The sequence below is a fragment of the Thunnus albacares genome, chromosome 9 (assembly GCF_914725855.1).
Source record: "Thunnus albacares chromosome 9, fThuAlb1.1, whole genome shotgun sequence".
NCBI lineage: Eukaryota > Metazoa > Chordata > Actinopteri > Scombriformes > Scombridae > Thunnus > Thunnus albacares.
The window spans coordinates 3174311-3193048 of NC_058114.1; the positions used below are offsets into that span (position 1 = coordinate 3174311).

General features: G+C 40.0%; 1 protein-coding gene across 1 annotated transcript in view; it reads right to left on the reverse strand.

Annotated features, from left to right (window-relative positions):
- The window catches only part of LOC122989413 (phosphodiesterase 4D interacting protein), a 110357-nt gene extending 92163 nt beyond the window's left edge, over positions 1-18194 (reverse strand). The window contains exons 1-3 of the mRNA XM_044362283.1: positions 17994-18194; positions 13538-13590; positions 7060-7127 (exon numbers count right to left, since the gene is read on the reverse strand). Coding sequence (XP_044218218.1) covers positions 7060-7127; positions 13538-13590; positions 17994-18019 — 147 coding nt within the window. The 5' untranslated portion in view covers positions 18020-18194. The remainder of the gene's footprint in view (positions 1-7059; positions 7128-13537; positions 13591-17993) is intronic.
- Between the last annotated feature and the right edge of the window lie 544 nt (positions 18195-18738).

Here is an 18738-nt window from a genome sequence, read left to right on the forward strand (position 1 = left end):
TTTTTGCCTTTTATCCAACGCTATTACTTCTGTGTTTTAACATGTTACCATACAAAGCTGGAGATACCACCTAATAAAGCAATGAATCAGAGCCAGCAGCTTGAGGGCTGACACACACACACACACATATTTTTAACCTATGGTATTTTCAAACGCTACAACAAAAACTAGGAGAGCGCACAAAGGAGGAAGACGATAAAGGAGATAAAGCGAATTAAAAGAAACGTGCCGTTTTAATGACATGCTCACTTCAGCCCTGCTGTCAGCTGCGGGATCGGGTGTTCTTTCTGTGTTTTGGTCTCCATACAATACTGAATACAGTCCATTACTGCCACTCTGGTAATGGTAATCCAACTCTGACAGACCTTTCAAAGCATATGTGGCTTTTTAGAAGTGAACACTGAGACCGAGGGCAAAATAACAGATTAACAACCCTAATTTGTCCTGAGGTTTTAATGGCTAAAATTATACGCAATCCTCCCCCTTCTTCTATCAATCTAAGTGTCTCTGTGGTCGGTTTGAATTCACATTTATAGGCAGCCATGTGCTTTCAATTTCTCCTGTGGACTAATAAAGGCCATTTGAGAAAGGGGCATTTTGATTGGGTGATTTTTCTTTCTTTTCTCTTTTTAAAAACCTCAGGATTGCAGAGCGCGGATGTTTGACAGTTACAAACGCTGCTCTGGCAGGTTCATGTTTCTTCCAGCGAGCCGGCGGGAGGATTGATTCTTTAAACTGACGCAAATGTAGACAGAGGACAAACTGTACACACACACACACACACACACACACACACATACACACACACACACACTGAGCCATAACCTGGATTCAATAATACAGACTGCTCTATTAAGATGAGAGGACCAACATACACCACCACTGTCAGAAAAACTTAATGTAAAACTACAGTGGCAAAGAAAGGTCAACAAACTTTAATCTGCTCCATCAGAAAGTGGAAATTTTTCAGACAAGAGCCTGACTGTTATGTCTCTGCTCTATATTGAAAATCAGTTGTTTCCGTTTGTTATAGTTTGAGAGTCTGAACTGTAAATACTCCAGCACACTGATGGAAATCAGATAAATCACATTCTGAACTCTTGCCTAAACGTCTCGCACTGTAAAGAGACTTCTTGCCAGGTTTCCAGTTTCTGAATTTTCTGCATTGACATACTCACAGAGAATTCATCACCATGTTTTTATTTTTTTTTATTTTTTTTATTTTTTTTTTTATTGTTGTAAGTCTTATCTTTCACTGGATCAGAACCACCAGGGGAACCTTGTGTGACTTAGGAATTTACTGGCCACATCTGTGTTTCGTGCCGCACATTCTCACAGGAAACAAACGCTGCAGATTTACAAATCAAATCCCAAGGTTTATATCCAGATACGATTGAGACGTAACATCCTCTCCACAGCCACTAATAACCAAGCAAAAGCTAGAGCAGCCAACTGAATTTGAACAAAAAAATGCCACTAAAGTTCTAATTAGCAATTATTTCCACTGGAGCCTTTAACCTACAATACTTGATTTAGACAGGGAAGAAAAACAGTGCAAAACTTCCAAGGAGTCCTTGAAAAAGTTCAGCATTTTTTCTTTCAGGATATGAATATGGAATATTTGTAGAGCAGAGACAACCTCTGAAAACCTTGTTAATTCATAAAGAACAGCGGCGTCTGTAGCCTACCTGTTGAGACACAAATACACAAGGCTCCTTGTATGTTGACACCAAAACAGTTGACAGTTGTGGAAAAAAGAAGTGGGTGCATTTTTAAAAAGGTCAGGATACTAAACCAGAACTTGTTCAAATATAAATATACAAGAACAACATTCAGAATAACTGAAAACCTTGAATACCATGGGTGAAATAACAAACATGCAAGCTAGTTAGCAAATTCCTGTCGCTCAGTTCAAGACTCGCTCACAAGCTTGTTAGCCGATCACAACCACAGCCAATCAATAGCTAGATGATGCTCCTGAAACACACAAAATACTATAAAAGCTCATTTAGAATCGAGGAGAGAAAGACTAGCTTACAACCTTACAAGCTAACAAGCTAGTTAGCGTGATTCAGTCGCTGGGACTAGCAGTAGCAGCGCAAAGCTCTGTTTCATTAGCCAGTCGTGAGAAAAGCAGTTTTTAGTGCGAGACTCTTGACTTTTCTAAATCAAGAGTACATTAAGATTGAACTCCCAAACACCAAGTTTGAACTTTCCAAACAGGCGAATGCAGTACAACAGCACCGTTCTTGTTAACATCACCAGCTCAGCTAGACTCAACTGATCACCTGTTATCATCAATGTAGGCTAATCTATATTTACAATAAGTCTACTCTTTATCTACTATACTATATGTTTAAGTTTTATTAATGGCAAGATGTATGACATCCATACCAAAGGTCTTGCTGAGATACGGCTGTAAGTTCCCACTGGGGATGACCGTAAATGATGATGGGAGCTCGTCAGCTAACCAGCTAGCATGCCCTGCTAGCTTCACATCTCCTAAAATTGGGGCAAAATATTGGGGCAAATATTTAATGTAAAATTGTTAAATTTTGTTTAAAAAATAAAACTGTTGAGTAGCAATCAACAAAGCATCTTTTAGTGACTTTTAAATAAATCTGTAGGTATAATGGCAGGACAGTAAATGGCAGTAGGCCTACCATGCAACCAGGACATAACTTTAATATTAAGCTCAGACATGATTTTCACAATGTTGAATGAACTACTTAAAGCAGGTTTTCAAGGATAGGTTCACAGTTTTTCAAGTCAGTCTTAAAACAACAGACAGATGCCCAAATGAACAATGGGTGTTTTCAGACGGGACCACCCCTCCCCTTTTTATTGTGTCCGCACCACAGGAACTGGGAACGATCGCAGTTCGTAGAACGCCACTTTGAGGGACTTTTTAAGCTCCTGCCTCAGAGTACGTACTCTCCCAGACATAAGTGTACGCTGGTCTAACACATTGACAATGCAACCGCCATTTTTAGAAACCCATATAAAGCGTAAGCCTTGTAAACAACAGCTGTTAACGGTGGCCTTAAAAAATGGAACAAAACACTGGGCTCGCACCTCCGTCCCCAGCAGCCTCCTCCTCGCCAGCAGCAGCAGCAGCAACGCCAGCAGCAGCAGAGCCGCCAACGTTGCCGCCCCGGGGAGAGGTCCAGCGACAGGTCCGCCGCCAGCACTAGCCATCCCAGGCCTGTCCAGCTGTTTCTAGGCGGGGGTGGCGGGCCTGTTTGTGCCGCTGCCTCCAGCCAGAGACAGCATCAACAACCTTTTTCACTTCATTAAAGGTGTAACTATTACATGGCATCCGAGACGGTTTTCCCAGTACTAACATTACACACTCATGTTTCAGGAATTAGCGCTGTTAGCCATGAGAGGCGCCCCATCTGGGTCGGCGGGGACATTCCTCTTTCCTCCCCAGGTGAGGTGAATAAGGGGAAGGCCGTGCGTGAGGTCCGCTATTCCTTGGCCTTCACACAGGCAGGGCCCCCACACTCCACTGCAGCTGCTAATAGCTTATTCATGTCCCACTGGTTAGCTAATCGCCGCCGCTCCACATTGCACACTACCCGGGCCCAGTGTGCACTGGCGTGTGCCGCTCATACCACTGTTCTGCCCAATGGTGGTTGGACGTTGTTAAGGAAGTGTAGCACCCCATGTCGCCCTGGTGAGTAACCCTTGTTAGCACGGTTAGCTGTATTAGCTCTGTTAGCACTGCTAGCCGCCATTTCAATGGCATTTCAATGTGACATCAGATGTGAGAGCCTTGTGCAGGCTACGTCACTTCAGTGTTCCTATTGGTGGTGCCAATGCAAACAGAAAAAAAGCCCTTGAAGATATGTAGGAAGCTCCCCAGGGGGCAGTTCCTCTCACGGAGTCCCGACAAGTGTTTGCTCCAAAAATGCCTTTTGAAACAGGTTTTCCTCGCTGTAATCATTCCTTCAAATGTGCAGTCAGTGTAAGTGATGGAAGCCAAAATCCACAGTGTGTCCACACAGTCATTTTGTGAAAACATGTATTTAAAAGTTGATGTGAAGCTTACATGAGGATCAGCGGTCTGAGTTAGTTATAAGTGGATATCTGCCACATTTACAGTCTTTTTAGCATCAAATCTCCCATCACTTACACTGTGAGTCAGTACGAACGGGAGGAATGATTACAGCAAGAAAAACGTGTCAATATTCATTTGGGAACGTGACTGTTGTTTTAAGACGAGACTTACCAAGAAACCAAGAAAATGAGGAGTGACAATTTAAAGTATGATTTGTAATAACTGGTCTAAAACATGTGAAAACACTGACAAAGATTTCTTGCAGGTCTGTAACACACTGATTGTAATTCAAACACACAACATCAGCAATTTCATAAATTTTTCTCTCATTCTCTCACATACGAAGCCGGTGTTTAGGTTGCCTCCCAGTCTGAACTGTATGTCTGCATATAGCATGACTCATCCCTTTATCCCTCAGTGGGATACTCAGAGGGAAACTTCAAAGGAAAGCTGCCTGCACGCTGTAATATAGCCTCCAACCAACCAGCCAAGAGTTTAGCTTTCTGCCTCTGCTCGTAGCTTCAGAGGAAATATGTCTTCATTCTGATAATACAAAGCTTTTTCTTTCTTTTTTTTTTTTTTATTAAAGCCTCTGGACCAGCTCAAGACACATTTTTTTTACCAACTTAAAACTGGTATCCAGAATATTTTAATGAATAAATCATCTATATGGTGGAATATCATGCAAAACTAAAAACAGCATGACTGAGGTTGGAGACTTTCTCCATTATTACCTAATTATTAAACTGAAAATCACATCTGTCAGTCAAGTGCTCTCATGCATCAAAATGTTCAACATCAGCATAGTTACATTGGCACATTATCCAAACAGCAGGTTTCCACATGTGGGAGAAAATAACCAGTAATTTTCACTTTTCTAGAACTAGCATGTAGGCTTCAATATCATCTCTTCAGGCGCTGACTGGATCTTTTTCTTGTTCTAGCAAAATATATCAACGTTTCTTGTTATAACAGCTTGACAACTTATCATGTTACAACCACATAAAGTGATATGTTATTACAAGAAAAGTTGCTTGTAAAAATGGAATAATTTGGTATCTAGTAATAACATGAAAATATCTCAGAAAAACATGAAACATATCTTGTAATAACATCAAAAGGATCTTGTTAAAACAAGAAACTGAGCTTATTCATTTTTATCATGGTGGCAGTAATATGCTGCTGTACTTAATAATAGAAGAGGCAGTTAAACATACTTACAGTAGGTGTTACATGCATACTGTTTAGCCAAAGTTTGCGAACAAAAAGCTCAAGTGACATAAAATGAGCAAAGATCACTAAATTTCAGAGGGAAATATTGTACTTTCTACTCCACTACATTTATTTGACAGCTTTAGTTACTTTTCAGATGAAGATTTGACACAATGGATAATATAACAAGCTTTTAAAATACAACACATTGTTAAAGATGAAACCAGTGGTTTCCAACCTTTTTGGCTTTTTGATGTCTTACAAAAAGCAGTGTGTAGTCGGGGTCACATTTCACATGTCTATGAGTTGTTAACAGCTCCACCAAATAGTGATTTTTCCCTCTAAACTTCTCACATGCTTTCATTTCAATAAATGTTCAAATGATCCAATATTTCACCAAAAAATCAAATATTAAAGAAAAAGTCTGAAAACAGATTTGTGTATCAGAACTTTGTTTTTACTTCTTTCCTCTCCCATTAATCATCTCACGACCCCTCAGATTTATCTGCTGACCCTTTGGAGGGGCCGTGACCCCTAGGTTGGGAACCACTGGACTAAACTAGCTAACTGTATATAAAGTAGTGTAAACTAGCTCCACCTCCAGCAGCTACAACAGTAACATGCTGCTCTAACACTGATGCTTCACTATTAATAATCTAATGATGTCATATATAATAATATATCAGTCAGAGGGACCAAACCACTACTTTTACTGCAATACTTTAACTACATCAAGCTCATAATACTTATGTACTTTTATCGCAGTAGGATTTTTTACGCAGGACTTTTACCTCTATAGTCTATAAATTATATACATTAGCACCTGTTTAAAAGTCAGAATGGTACCTGATACAACCTAAACTCTTCACAATGATGCAACAGTAATACAACCAGCAACTCCCCCTCTATAGCTCTGTCCTTCACTAAAAGGGGAACAGGCTAATTGCAGTAAGCACCTCCAGAGTTATATCAGACCCATAATGCACCTGGCAGAGCTCCCAGAATCCATTACTCTGGCGGAGAACCAGAACCGGCGGAAAACTGTGCCTCTCATCTCCTCGGTTCAAAACCCAACCAGACACACCGTGAACTATACAGAATACTTGATTCCAGTTTCTAAAAATACATCCGCATATGCGGGTTCCGCTTATTTATTCATAAACCTCCGTCTTTACATGTGATTCTGTCTTTGTGCGAAGCGTTCGCCTTGATCATCGATACGACAAGCCGTAGAGACAGCAGTATGGAAAATTTAGAAGTTTTTCTTTAGTTTGTTTAAATCTCTTGGGCAGAGTATTTTTTGTTAATGTAGAATGTAAAAATCTCTCAAAATTATGTTTCAAGACTAAAAGTGCACTCTGCAGCTGTATAATGTGGGAAATCAGATCAGTATCTATAATTACTCAGTATTTTAAGACCATATATCAGAGCATATATAAGTAACAGTATGTATAAGAGACAGACAGGGAGTGTGGAGGAAAGTCTTTGACTCATGCAGAGTTTCAGTTGCCACATCATCTTCCCAAACACACCTACATAGTCATTACCAGCGAGCACAGACAAGCCCGGACACCTCCGACGGAGAGAGAGAGAGAGAGAGAGTTACGCCAACGTTAGTGGCCTCATTTCTACATTTCTACCTCAAATGTTATTTTCCAGCAGCTCTATAGCAGCTCAGTTTGCTTTATCCTTCTCACAGCAGCACCAGACAGGTAACTTTATTACTACACATACAGCTATACTATCACATGAGCCCAACATGTGCAAACACAGCAAATTCTTACCTGTTCAAACTCTCTGAGGCTGTGCATCTGTACCGGTGGGCCTTTGCCTGTCTCATCACACGAGAAATCTGCAGATAGGAAATGGAAAAGAAACCAAATCAAACTTAAATGTAAGAAGCAACGTAAGAAGAAGTGTAAGTGTTCTTAAGCAAGACACCAACAGCCATTTTTTTTACTACAGGAGCTTAAAAACTTGATAACCTGACATTTTAAAAACATCTGGAGGCTTCACAACGGGTGTTTCCACTGTGTTTAATTGACCGAGACATTTCAGATATATGTCATTATAAAAGTGACAGCAGGGAGGACGATATCATTACACAAACATGAAGTTTACCGACAGAGAATCCAGGTCTTTGTGCTCTAAAACATCATCCATTGTGCCAGACCACACTGCTCCACTGTGCCGCCATTAATTTCCTTAATCGTTCTTTAATCTTTTTCATCTTTTTAAAATTTTTTGGCTGTGTGTTGTTTCCCAATTTCTTTGGCCTGAGACATCTTCTAGTCAGACCTTTTGGTTTCTAACCGCTGACTCCAGTTCCCTGTGAATGGCCTCCTGCCACCGAACACTGCCCTCCATTTTTCTTCCTTTTTTTTTTTAGTTGCTCTGGCCAATAAAAGTCTGAAGGTTTGAGTTCATAAGTAAAATAATTAAACAGAGAAACTACATTTATCATTCTAGAAAATAACACATAATGATCAAAAGTTATTGAGTTTTCCAACAAAAAGAAATGCTGTGTGAGTTATGGAGTTATTAATGAGCTCATCGACTTAGAATCAAAATTTTACTTCTTTGAAAGAAAACTGATACTTAAATCTTACATCTTCACTAAAAAAACTTTTCTTTACTGCTTCATTTTATTGTATTTTCCCTCCTCTGAATTTTGGCAGCCGTACAGCGAGAAGACTGAAAGCTGTAAAAACTGGACGGTGACAAAAATAGGATTGTGAAAATGTGACTTATCCCCAGTGAAAATGATGTCCTAAGATAGAGATTTCAGTAGAGAAATGGTGATTACTGTTGTTTAACGGCGCCAAAATGTAGTTCCAGGAACTCCTCCGCTGAGTTTCATTAAGTTGCAGCAGTAAAGAGAGGGTACTAATATAGTTTAAAGGTTGGTGTTACTATATTTGAACATGACCTCTGACCTCACGATGGCCTGATGTGAGAGATTGAGCTCAACAGACTCAACGGCACATGAAGAGATTCAGCGACACGTTCTGTTGACAACTAGAAGTTTTGAGATGTTTCAAAACCAAATTGATTTTGAGCTTGAGAGTTCACGCTCGCTTATTCACTTGTTCTGAGCTTTCGACTGTATTACACGGTCTTCATCAGCAAATAAAATTGGCACAGTTGTCATGGAGATCCACCTCTTTCTCTCTGTATTAAGTTGAAACTGACAGAAGGATATAGTATCCATTGTTCTTTATTTCACATTGAATATAACTGAAAATTTGCTTTTGATTTACAGCTTAACATATTATTTAATACAATAAAACTAATGGAAATGGCCACGAGTGTTGCTACCTTTAATATTTTGTAGCACAGCCTTTCGGAGTCTGAATATAGTTTCTACTCGTCTCCGCTGGTAGTTCAGCCGACTCTTCTTGAGCAAACTGCTCCAGTTCTCTCAGGTTTGATGGATGCCTGGTCTCCCAGGTTTCAGCTCTTTCCACAGATGTTCAATGGGATTCAGATCAGGACTCATAGCGGGCCGCTTCAGATCGGTCCAACGTTTTCTTCTCATCCTCTGTTGGGTGCTTTTTGATGTATGTTTTGGGTCATTATCCTGCTGGAAAACCCATGACCCACGACTGAGACACTGAGTTTTCTGACACTGGGCTGTATGTTTTGCTCCAAAAGGCCTTAATAGTCTTCTGGTTTCATTGTGCAGCACAGATTCAAGACCAAAAACATCACTGATTCTCCTCCATGTTTCACGGTAGGCATGGTGGTGTTATTGTCTTCGAAGGCTTCATTTTTTTCTTCTGTAAACATAAGGTTGGTGTGATCTACCAAAAAGCTCTGATTTAGTTTCATCTGTCCAAACCACATTCTCCCAGAAGGACTGCAGCTTGTCAACATGCATTTTGGCAAAGTCCAGTCTGTTTTCTTGTGTCTCCCTCTTAGAAGTGGCGTCTTCCTGGATCTTCTACAGTGACGGATGGTGCGACGTGAACCTATTCTACCTTGAACTTGAAGATCAGCTTGGATCCGTATTGAAGTTTTCTTTGGTTCTTTTGTCGATCGTTTGAGCAATCCTTCTGTTCAATCTCAGGCCAATTTTTCTCTTGCGACCACGTCCAGAGATGTTGGCTACAGCTCCATGCGCCTTAAACTTATTAATAATATTGGCAGCAGTGGTCACGGGAACATCGAGCTCTTTGGTGATGGTCGTGTAACCTTTACGTTGACCCTGCTTGGCTATTACCTTGTTTCTAATCTCTTCAGACCATTCTCTAGTTTTCCTTCTGTTTTCCATGTTCAATGTGATGCACACAGTGGCACAAAACAGCAGAGTGAGTAATGTTCTCCTTTTAAAACTGGCTGCATGATTGATTATAAGATTGAAAACACCTGTGATACTAATTAAAACACAATAGTCTGCTTAAAGTATCACTACAAATCAATTATTTCTTACAGTTTCTCAAGGATAACAAGACGTTTTTTCCAGGCTATTTTAGAACGTCTTTGCATGAATTCAGTTATTTTCACATCTTTTTTTGTTTTATTCCACTGCAAACCAAACATAGACATGCATTGATAATAAAATATCTTTTCATTTCAACACCGTTCAGGGTGAATTATGCATTATTTTAATAAAATGCAATGGTACCAATAATTTCGGAAACGTCTGCGGCCATTTTTCTGAGCACTTTTAGGACTTCTTGTCAATGTCGGCTTAAAAATTTAGCTTGACAGTTCATTCTAAGCTTCATCTACTGATGAAGACTATAAGATGCGGCTGAAATCTCAACTACAGACAAGTTTTATTTTTTTGTCGACATATATTCATTAAAAAATCAGGAGCATTTTGCAGGAAAGCATGAACAGAGTGAGTTTCTCTAGCCATTAGTCATACATTAAAATAAACGCATTTCATCTGCAAACTACACTGTTTAAAAGTCCTCATAAATCCTGACAACCTACAGTAAAAATGTTCCACTGTTACTGAGAATCATCAGTACTAAAAGTACGGTGCTGAAATCTAAACACACCTCACCTCAGGGCTCTCTGAGCAGCATCTCTTAGACGTCCTGATCAACCCTCGCCTCTTTATAACCCTATTAAACCTGGATATATATGAGCCGTGTCCACACACACACACAGACACACACGCACGGAACGGACATGGTGTATTCCTGTCCAGCTGAAACGGTACCACAAGTCTTAAGACGTCTCAAAGCCAAATTTATCCTCTCTAAAAAGCCAGGATCGTTCCCAGAAAACCCCACACAGGAGGGATTTGCACAATGGTTCGTGTTTTATTCCTTTAACTTGCAGAGCCAATCGGTTCGGCAGTAGAAGGCCAGATCCCGAGGGACATAATCAAGTCTGCTCTGGCAAAGAACAGATTTCTGACGGTTCTTTAAAATTGCAGCACATTAAATATTATTAAAAAGCTGCTCTACAACGTGAAGGTAGAAGGTATTCTGGATCCAAGCCTGAAAGCTGCAGCGCCTTGCAGCTGGTCAGGGTACAAAATATTACGCAACACTGATATGAATGACGCACTGGTACAACCATGCAAACACTCACGCACTCACATGCTGTATTCCTACACTTGTGAAGACCCTTATTGATACTGTATGTGTTTGTTTTTGCAGTGTAACTGAGTACATTTACTCAAGTTCTGTATTTAAGTACAATTTTGAGATACTTGAGTATTTCCATTTTATGCTAATTTAAACTTCTGCTTAGAGCTGAACAATTATTTTCAGATCTGAGGAGGTGCAATATTTGTTAAAGGAGAAATGTGTCAAAATACCATTTTAAAGTAAATATTGACGTCCTGGTATCACATGATATTCTACAATCTTTAATTTAAACATCTTTATTTAGTACAGATTCCCACAAAAAATACATCATAATCATTTTAATAATAATTAATTCAATGAAAATGAGAATAATGATGTAAAAATGACCGTTCCCTCTAATATTGCAAATCATACCGCAATTACAATATCAGTCAAAATCAAAATTAGATATTTTTGCCAAAATTGTTCAGCCCAACTTCTCCTCCACTACATTTATCTGACAGCTTTAGCTACTCTGCAGATTCAAATTAATAATATATAATATCATAAATTAGTAAATTCTGATGTATTTGACTTACAGAAACACATTAATGCATAAATAATACAAGATATATTATTCTGAAAGTCTGCCACTCTGTATAATGAATACTTTTATAATTATATTTTGATGCCAATTCTAAAATTTGACTTGTAACAGAGTATTTATGCAGTGTGGTATTACTATGCCTACTTAAAGGACAGGTTCACAATTTTACAAGTCAACAGCCAGGAGCCTAAATTAACATTAAACCTGTTTTTCTTGCTGTCATCATTCCTCCTGTTCATACTGACCTTTAGAAGATCCCTTCATAATGACCTTACAATGGAAGTGATGGGGGACAAAATGCAAAAATGTATTTAAAAGTTTATCTGAAGCTAATATGAAGCTTCAGCATCCAAATCAGTCAAATCAAGTAGATATCTTTCAGCGTTACAGTCTTTTTAGTGCCAAAGTCCCTCTTTTTGTTACTATACTTCCACCTGCAGCTCAACAGGGAAACACTGTCCGAGGAAACACAAAGAGGGAATTTGATGCTAAAAAGACTGTAAGAAAAACTGTGAATCTGTCCTTTAAGTAAAAGATTTGAATACTTCTTTCACGTCTGACCTTCACCTGAATGTCAAACCTTAAAGAAATAGTTTAACATTTTGGGAATCATGCTCTGCTGAGATCCAGTCTCACGTCTGTGTGTTAAGTACAGAGCTGGAGTCAGGACGTGGTTAGCTTAGCTTAGCTTAGCATAAAGACTGGATCCAGAGGGAAAAAGCTAGCCTGGCTCGGTCCAAAATTTAAAAATACATCCACCGGCATCTCTAAAGCTCACTAATTAACATGTTCTGTCTCCTTCCTTTAGTCCATATATAGACAGAAATGTAAAATCTATAGTTTGTGGTTTGAGGAAAAGTCACAATTATTTTTTGTCAGTTACGTGACTGTGAGCAGCTTCCTGAAGTCTTGTCATCACAGTGAGGTTAGCAGGAGCCGATATGCTGGCAACGCTTAGCCGTACTGGGCGGATGGATACACTGTTATTTGTCAAGACGTGGTTCCCACACTTTAACTCTCCCCAGTTTTAGATTTCTGTTTATGTACAGTTTCAGCACACAAGATGGCTACAATATGCTAAAAAGTGAGCTTTAGGGGTGTATTTTTGAACTGTGAACAGAGCCAGCTAGCTGTTTTCCCCTGCTTTCAGTCTTTATGCTAAGCTAGGCTAACCACATCCTGACTCCAGCTTAACAAACAGAAACTGAAAAAAAGCAAACAAGTGTCTATCCAAAACTGTTCCTTTGAGACTAAAACCATACTGTCTCATATAAACAAATCAAATGTTTTTTTATCAGATATGAACATTTTCTTCCTATTCACAGTCATTAAAAAACACACCTGACATCTGTGAGGAATCAGAGGAAGGTTACGCTTTATTTTTACATGTTTTTGTTGAAAGAAACTGATTTGTATATATAAATTCTTTGGTACTGATTATGTAAAATGAATATAGAAATCCCAATGAATTGTCAGTGCAGCCTGGAGGGTTTTTAGTCACTGAACAGGATTTGATGAACATGAGAAAATGTAAAATGTCCTTTTTTTTTTTTTTAGTTTTAATGAATCTCTGAAGGTTATTAACATGTTAGCAGCTCTTTAAAGACAATTCCTCTAAAAATCAGCAACTTTCCTGGTTCTTTCTTTATTCTTCTGTCTCACAATATTCTCTATTTTTCCTACTATTAGCGCCACATTGCGTAGTTCTTTTAAGGAAACAACCTTATGAGACAATTACAGAATCTGTCACCAAAAAATCTGATCAAGACCAGTTTTACCTGAATGTAGCCAAAGTCCTCAAACACCCAAGATGTGAAAACGGGCTAAAATCTCCTTTTATTCTCACTCTAAAAAGTTTAAAGCTCTCAAACACACACACCTATAAAAGGGGTGGTGGCTGTTAGCAACACTCTGCTCAACACAGAGTCATTCATAGAGTCATAGTTGCAACAGACTGTAACACCTACAAACAGCTAATTAGTCAACACAGGAGCATGGAGGCATCAAACCAGAAACAAGAAACAAGAGAAAACATGCCAGGAAGTCTGCTTAGTAGGAAATATTACAATGAGGAGCATGTTGATTAGAGATTAAAGTAGTATTTATGATATTTGAAGACTAACTTACCCATCATAGGTCCGATGCTCTTCGGCCTGGCCCGTTTCTCTGCACTACAGTGCCTGAAACAAGAGACAGCTATCAGCCAAATTCCTCCAGACTCAACACAATCCCATGTGTCTTCACCAGCAGCCGCCACACACTGATCCTTATCCCGTCATTTAAACCAGTTCTCCCAGGTGGATGGTATATTTTTCCACCTATCTGCTGCTCCTACCTGCTGCTGCTGCTGCTGCTGTTCTTCCTGGGCATATGTCACAGAAAATGTGGTCAATTCTCAAAAAAACCCAGTGGTTCAAAAATAGTCCATGATGAGCAGAGCTGAAAAGGTGGGGGTGGGTGGAGGGGGGGGGGGGGGGGGGGGAGCTTCCCACTGACATGTCAGAGACAGCAGGCACACTCACACACTGCTGGTGGAAACTGAGTCAGCGCATGCTTTAAGTCACACAGCCATCACTCACCAGCGGAGAAACAGTAAACAAAGACGGGAGAGTGGAAGAATCCATTAAATCCTTCCACCAACTGGAAACCCTCTGGGCCTTTCTGAGAGCGTTTGTTACATAAAGAGTCACTTTTATTGTTAGTTTACCTACTTAAGGGATGCCACTGGTTGATACAGTGACGTTCAGTTATTTTCTACACCTCTAAGAAGAAAGAAAAGTCTGTTTTGTCCTCTGAGATCCGCTGCAGCTCTACTTAAAGACAGTCAATAAGCAGGATTTTTTTAGGATCAGAGGATCTTTGGATGGATTTCTTCCCCATTAGCACGTCCTCTGAGCCTTTCATGAATAATCAATGAGAGAGATTAAGTCGAAGCTGTAAAGGCGTCTTTTAACTAAAGTGAAGATCAGTCAAGACGAGGGGAGCTTCACGTCAGGGTGAGACTGTAATGAGCTCAATTCATCCACTCTGAATAACACAGGAATCAAAGGATTTCAGTGTATTCGCTTGTTTTACAACACTCAGACACCTCGCTCTGTGTGTGTGTGTGTGTTCCAGTCAGTCCTACATTGACCTCCATGACAGCCTGTTTCTTTTGCTCTGAACAAATTGGAGACTTGGTGATGACAGCTGCTGGAGGAGCTGAAGAGCAAATGTGTAACTGTGTGACAATAGAAGCTGAGTAGACAACAGTAAAGTTCAGTAAACAGCTGTGTGGCTACAGACCACCAGAACACCGATCAACAGACTCGAGTTGTCGTGTGAGAACAACATTTGTGCTCTCACGTCATCAAACCTCAGCCAGTCACCTCATTAATATTCCTTCCTCTGATGCAATTAACGTCTGGAACGTGCTCTAACGCAGAAGAACCCTTCAAAACTCACATGAAACTCAAGTTTAGCAGAAAGAGAGAAGTGACACCATGAGCTGAAAGTTCCTCATATTGCACCAAAAGTTGTGCCTTACATATTAATTAGGGATGGGAAGATGAACATTTACGGTGTGATTACCCTGATTAAAAAAGGATACAGTTTGGGATGAACTTTCACTTCTAACATCTTTACGTAGAGGCCCTTCGCCTTTATTATTTAGAATTGTGACCAATAGTTTGTGATCAATAAAAAAAGCAGAATCCAGTAAGTCTTGCTGAATATTAGACAGCTATGGAGAAAAACTGAGGCACTCCATCTTCAAGTGAAATAATACATTTATTCTATGAGCGTAGGCGATCACGACTCTAAGCACTTCCTCCTCCTCCTGTTTTGATAATTTGTGATCAATAATTTGATATTTAGGTTGATTCCTGCTCTCTAAACTGTCTCTCTAGCGTGCTAGCATGCTACAGCTAAGTGGTGCGCTGCCAAAAACGTTCTAGTTGGAACTCGCACTCTAGAATTATTGTTCCGCATGTTGGAGTGAGTGGATTATTAAAGTATTTCGACAGTAATTGTTTGGGTCGAGGAGTGTATGAATGTAAACTGGAGACAGAGAACGTTACGCTATAAAGGACTTGTGAAAAGGCCTGTTTGTGAAAGGTCAAAGTGTTGCTTTAGAGGTCAAAAAGAAACAACATGAGATGATTACTGAGTCGCAGTACTAGAGAAACAAACATGTCAAGTAAAAATGATTTGCTGTATGTGTAAGAAATAAAATCAAACTCTCTGTTACCACATTGAATTACATAGCATCATTTTTTTGCATCGTGTTGAATCAAATCTGGAATTTTCCATCTTTAGCGGTTACAGGTTGGAGTGACATCGGGGTCAAGACGAAGCCTTGAGGTCACGCTGTAATTCTTAATCTCTCCTCGAGATGTCAGCTGTCTGTGATGTTTTGGGGAAAGCAGAAACCTCTCTGATAAAGAGTATATCAGCATTTCCATGGTTACCAAGGTCAGAGGAGGCTTCCCTAAGCAACACAGACACAGACAACCAAACCAAAACTGCTGAAATTAAACGCAACGTGACTTAAACGGTTCCTTGTTTAGAAAATAGGGAACCAGTCAGACTAATTTTTCATTTTGTGGGCTGATAAAGACGAGGACTGGGACCTTCAGAGGGCAGAACTGAAAGAGACAGCATCGGAGCAAAACACTCTGGTGTTTACTGTTTTTGGTTCTCCACTTGGCCAAGTAAACTTTCAATAAACTATTTCAGCTTTAAGACATCAACAGTCTCGTGTGCGCCTTTCTGACCATCGCTCAAAATATCCACAACGACAAAATCGTGCTGAATCAAACTGCATCACAATACTGGTGAATCATATCGTATTGCGTCGGTGATGGAGATGCGCATCACTAATATTAACGACATTACAGGACAGCATATCTACATCAATTGACTTATGAAATAGTTGAATAATATATATTCAATTAAAGTCATTAATCAAGTAAAAACACCACAATATCTCTGCTTCTAAACCAAAGATTTGCTCGCATAAAATACTAATTTTCAATATGTTTTTCATGCCAGAAAGAATAAGCGATGTTTCGAGCCCCAGACTAGTGCCGACAAAGACGCACGTCACCTGTAAAAGTTGCACCTGAAAACTCTGCAGAGATTAAAACCTGCTGTGGCAAGGAGACATTAATTGAAACAGGTGTGACAACACTGCGAAACTGGATGTATTAACACATTTTTAATGTCTTAAGACGCCAGATTATAACCTTTTAGGATGCTAGAATTGAATAAATATTGGTCGTGACATAACACACACATGAGAAACTCGCTTATTCGGCCAGGTGGTTTGCTGTAGCCAACACACACACACACACACACACACACACACACTGTACATTCTGCACCTGCATGAGAGGAAATAACTGGTCAGTGTGTCTGTGTTTGTAATAAAAAAGTAGTGTTTGTGTTTGAATCTGATGAAATAGTGTCTTTATATGCTCAGAATACAAATTATCAACAAAAAATTACTTCTGATATTGTAAAGCTTTGCTTTGTAGATGAAGAAAAGCAGAAGTGAAGGTGTATAAATAAGAAACCAAATGCTGGACTGCTGATTCGTTAGGTTGCACAGCCAATCAGACAGCAGCTCTCTCACAAACTGACCCTGCCGCCATTTCTACTCGTTGAATAAGGCGACTGCTGTCTCATAACAGCTAAATAGTGTCGTTCACATCACAAAAATAACAAACAAAGCAACTGCCAGCGTGATGTGTGAGAGCTTCAGTTTGAGCTCAGAAAACTTTATAATAATAGTGATCATTAGTAGAAGGTAACGTTGGTTCTATTTGAACTCTAGTTTACAGAACAATAATCTTATCTCTCCTCCATCTTCGTTATTAACAAAGAGCAGCATGCAAAACATTCAGGTGGCTTCTCATCTTCGCCGCTGCTGACTTTCACTTTCTCTGATTTTAAATAAACTTGAAGCATTGATCAGGCTGCAAGCTCAAACTGTTGGCTTTCTGCCTGATTACAGATCTGTATTTATATTATTTTACACATTTACAACTTTTACTTACATATGTTGAAACCTGAACTTAATCAGATTCGATAAGAGATACTGAATTACATATTCAGACTCTAGAAACCATGTTTTTTTAAACACATTTCTCCAAACCTCATGCGCGGTATGTTTTGGAAACATTTGGAGATCTCGACTAAAATCTTAAATACTGTTCTGCAGCTTTAACAACAGGATCGCGTGATAATAGGACCCTCTGTTTTGTCTGGCAGGCTGAAAATGACGGTAGTCATCCGCAGATAATTCAGACTGAAATTAGCTCAGCCAATAGCTGCCTCTCATGCAGGAGCACCACTTGTGGGAGTCGAGACCTCATGGGTACTTATGTAACACCGGCACAAAGGTCTTCTTTTTTCAATGTGAGCTAAAGAACTCTTCTTCTTTTTTTTGATTTTTTAATTTATCTGCATTCACTGCAGAGGTGAGTCTTTTCACATTCATGAACGCACCCCCACACATGCACCACAGAAGCAACAACACAATGAGCCGACCCTTCATGACTCATCACAGGATCTGTTATCATTACAAAAAAAAAAGCCTTACCTTCCCCTGTAGAGAAATCCACTCATTTTTCAGCTGCATGAACTAAAACAAAAAACCCCAGTAGCTCCAGCAGCTTCTCTCCCAGTATCTCCACAACTGTCAGGTGAGCAGGAGTCTTCAGTCTGACTGTCTCCACAGACCTGAACTCATCCCTGGATCTCCCAGACTGCCAGTAGAGCTCCAGACCCGCCGCCCAAAAAAAAAAAGTTGTGAGTTTGTTGAAATCTTTCGAGCCAGTTTGTTTCTAACTCACACAGACCAAAGCGCGGAGTGACCACAGTCAGGCTGTTCGGCCGTGAGGCTCCCCGAGGAGCGAGCCAAGCACCCAGGCAGTCATTTGACGTGGCAGAGAGAACAGCAGCGGCAGCACAGAGAGAGAGAGAGGAGGTAAACACCACTGGGGAGCAAAGGTACACAGACTGCCTGGTTCAGCATGAAAGAGTGATCTGTTACAGCATGCTCCAAAACAGACGCTTCACTAGGTGTGTGTGTGTGTGTGTGTGTGTTTCAGCATGTGTCCAAACCACACTAACGTCTTCTTGTCATTGCTAGTAAAACAGTCACTTAACTGTCAATTGACTATTTGCCTCTGGGATTCTTTGAAGGCAGGGTGGAGCACAAAGAGGGCACCCATACATGTGTGTGTGTGTGTGTGTGTGTGTGTCTATGCAACCCCCTCCTCCTCCCCCTCCCCTGCAGGTGTGTGTATGACATGTTGGAGCAGGCTTCCAGCAGGTAAAACAGG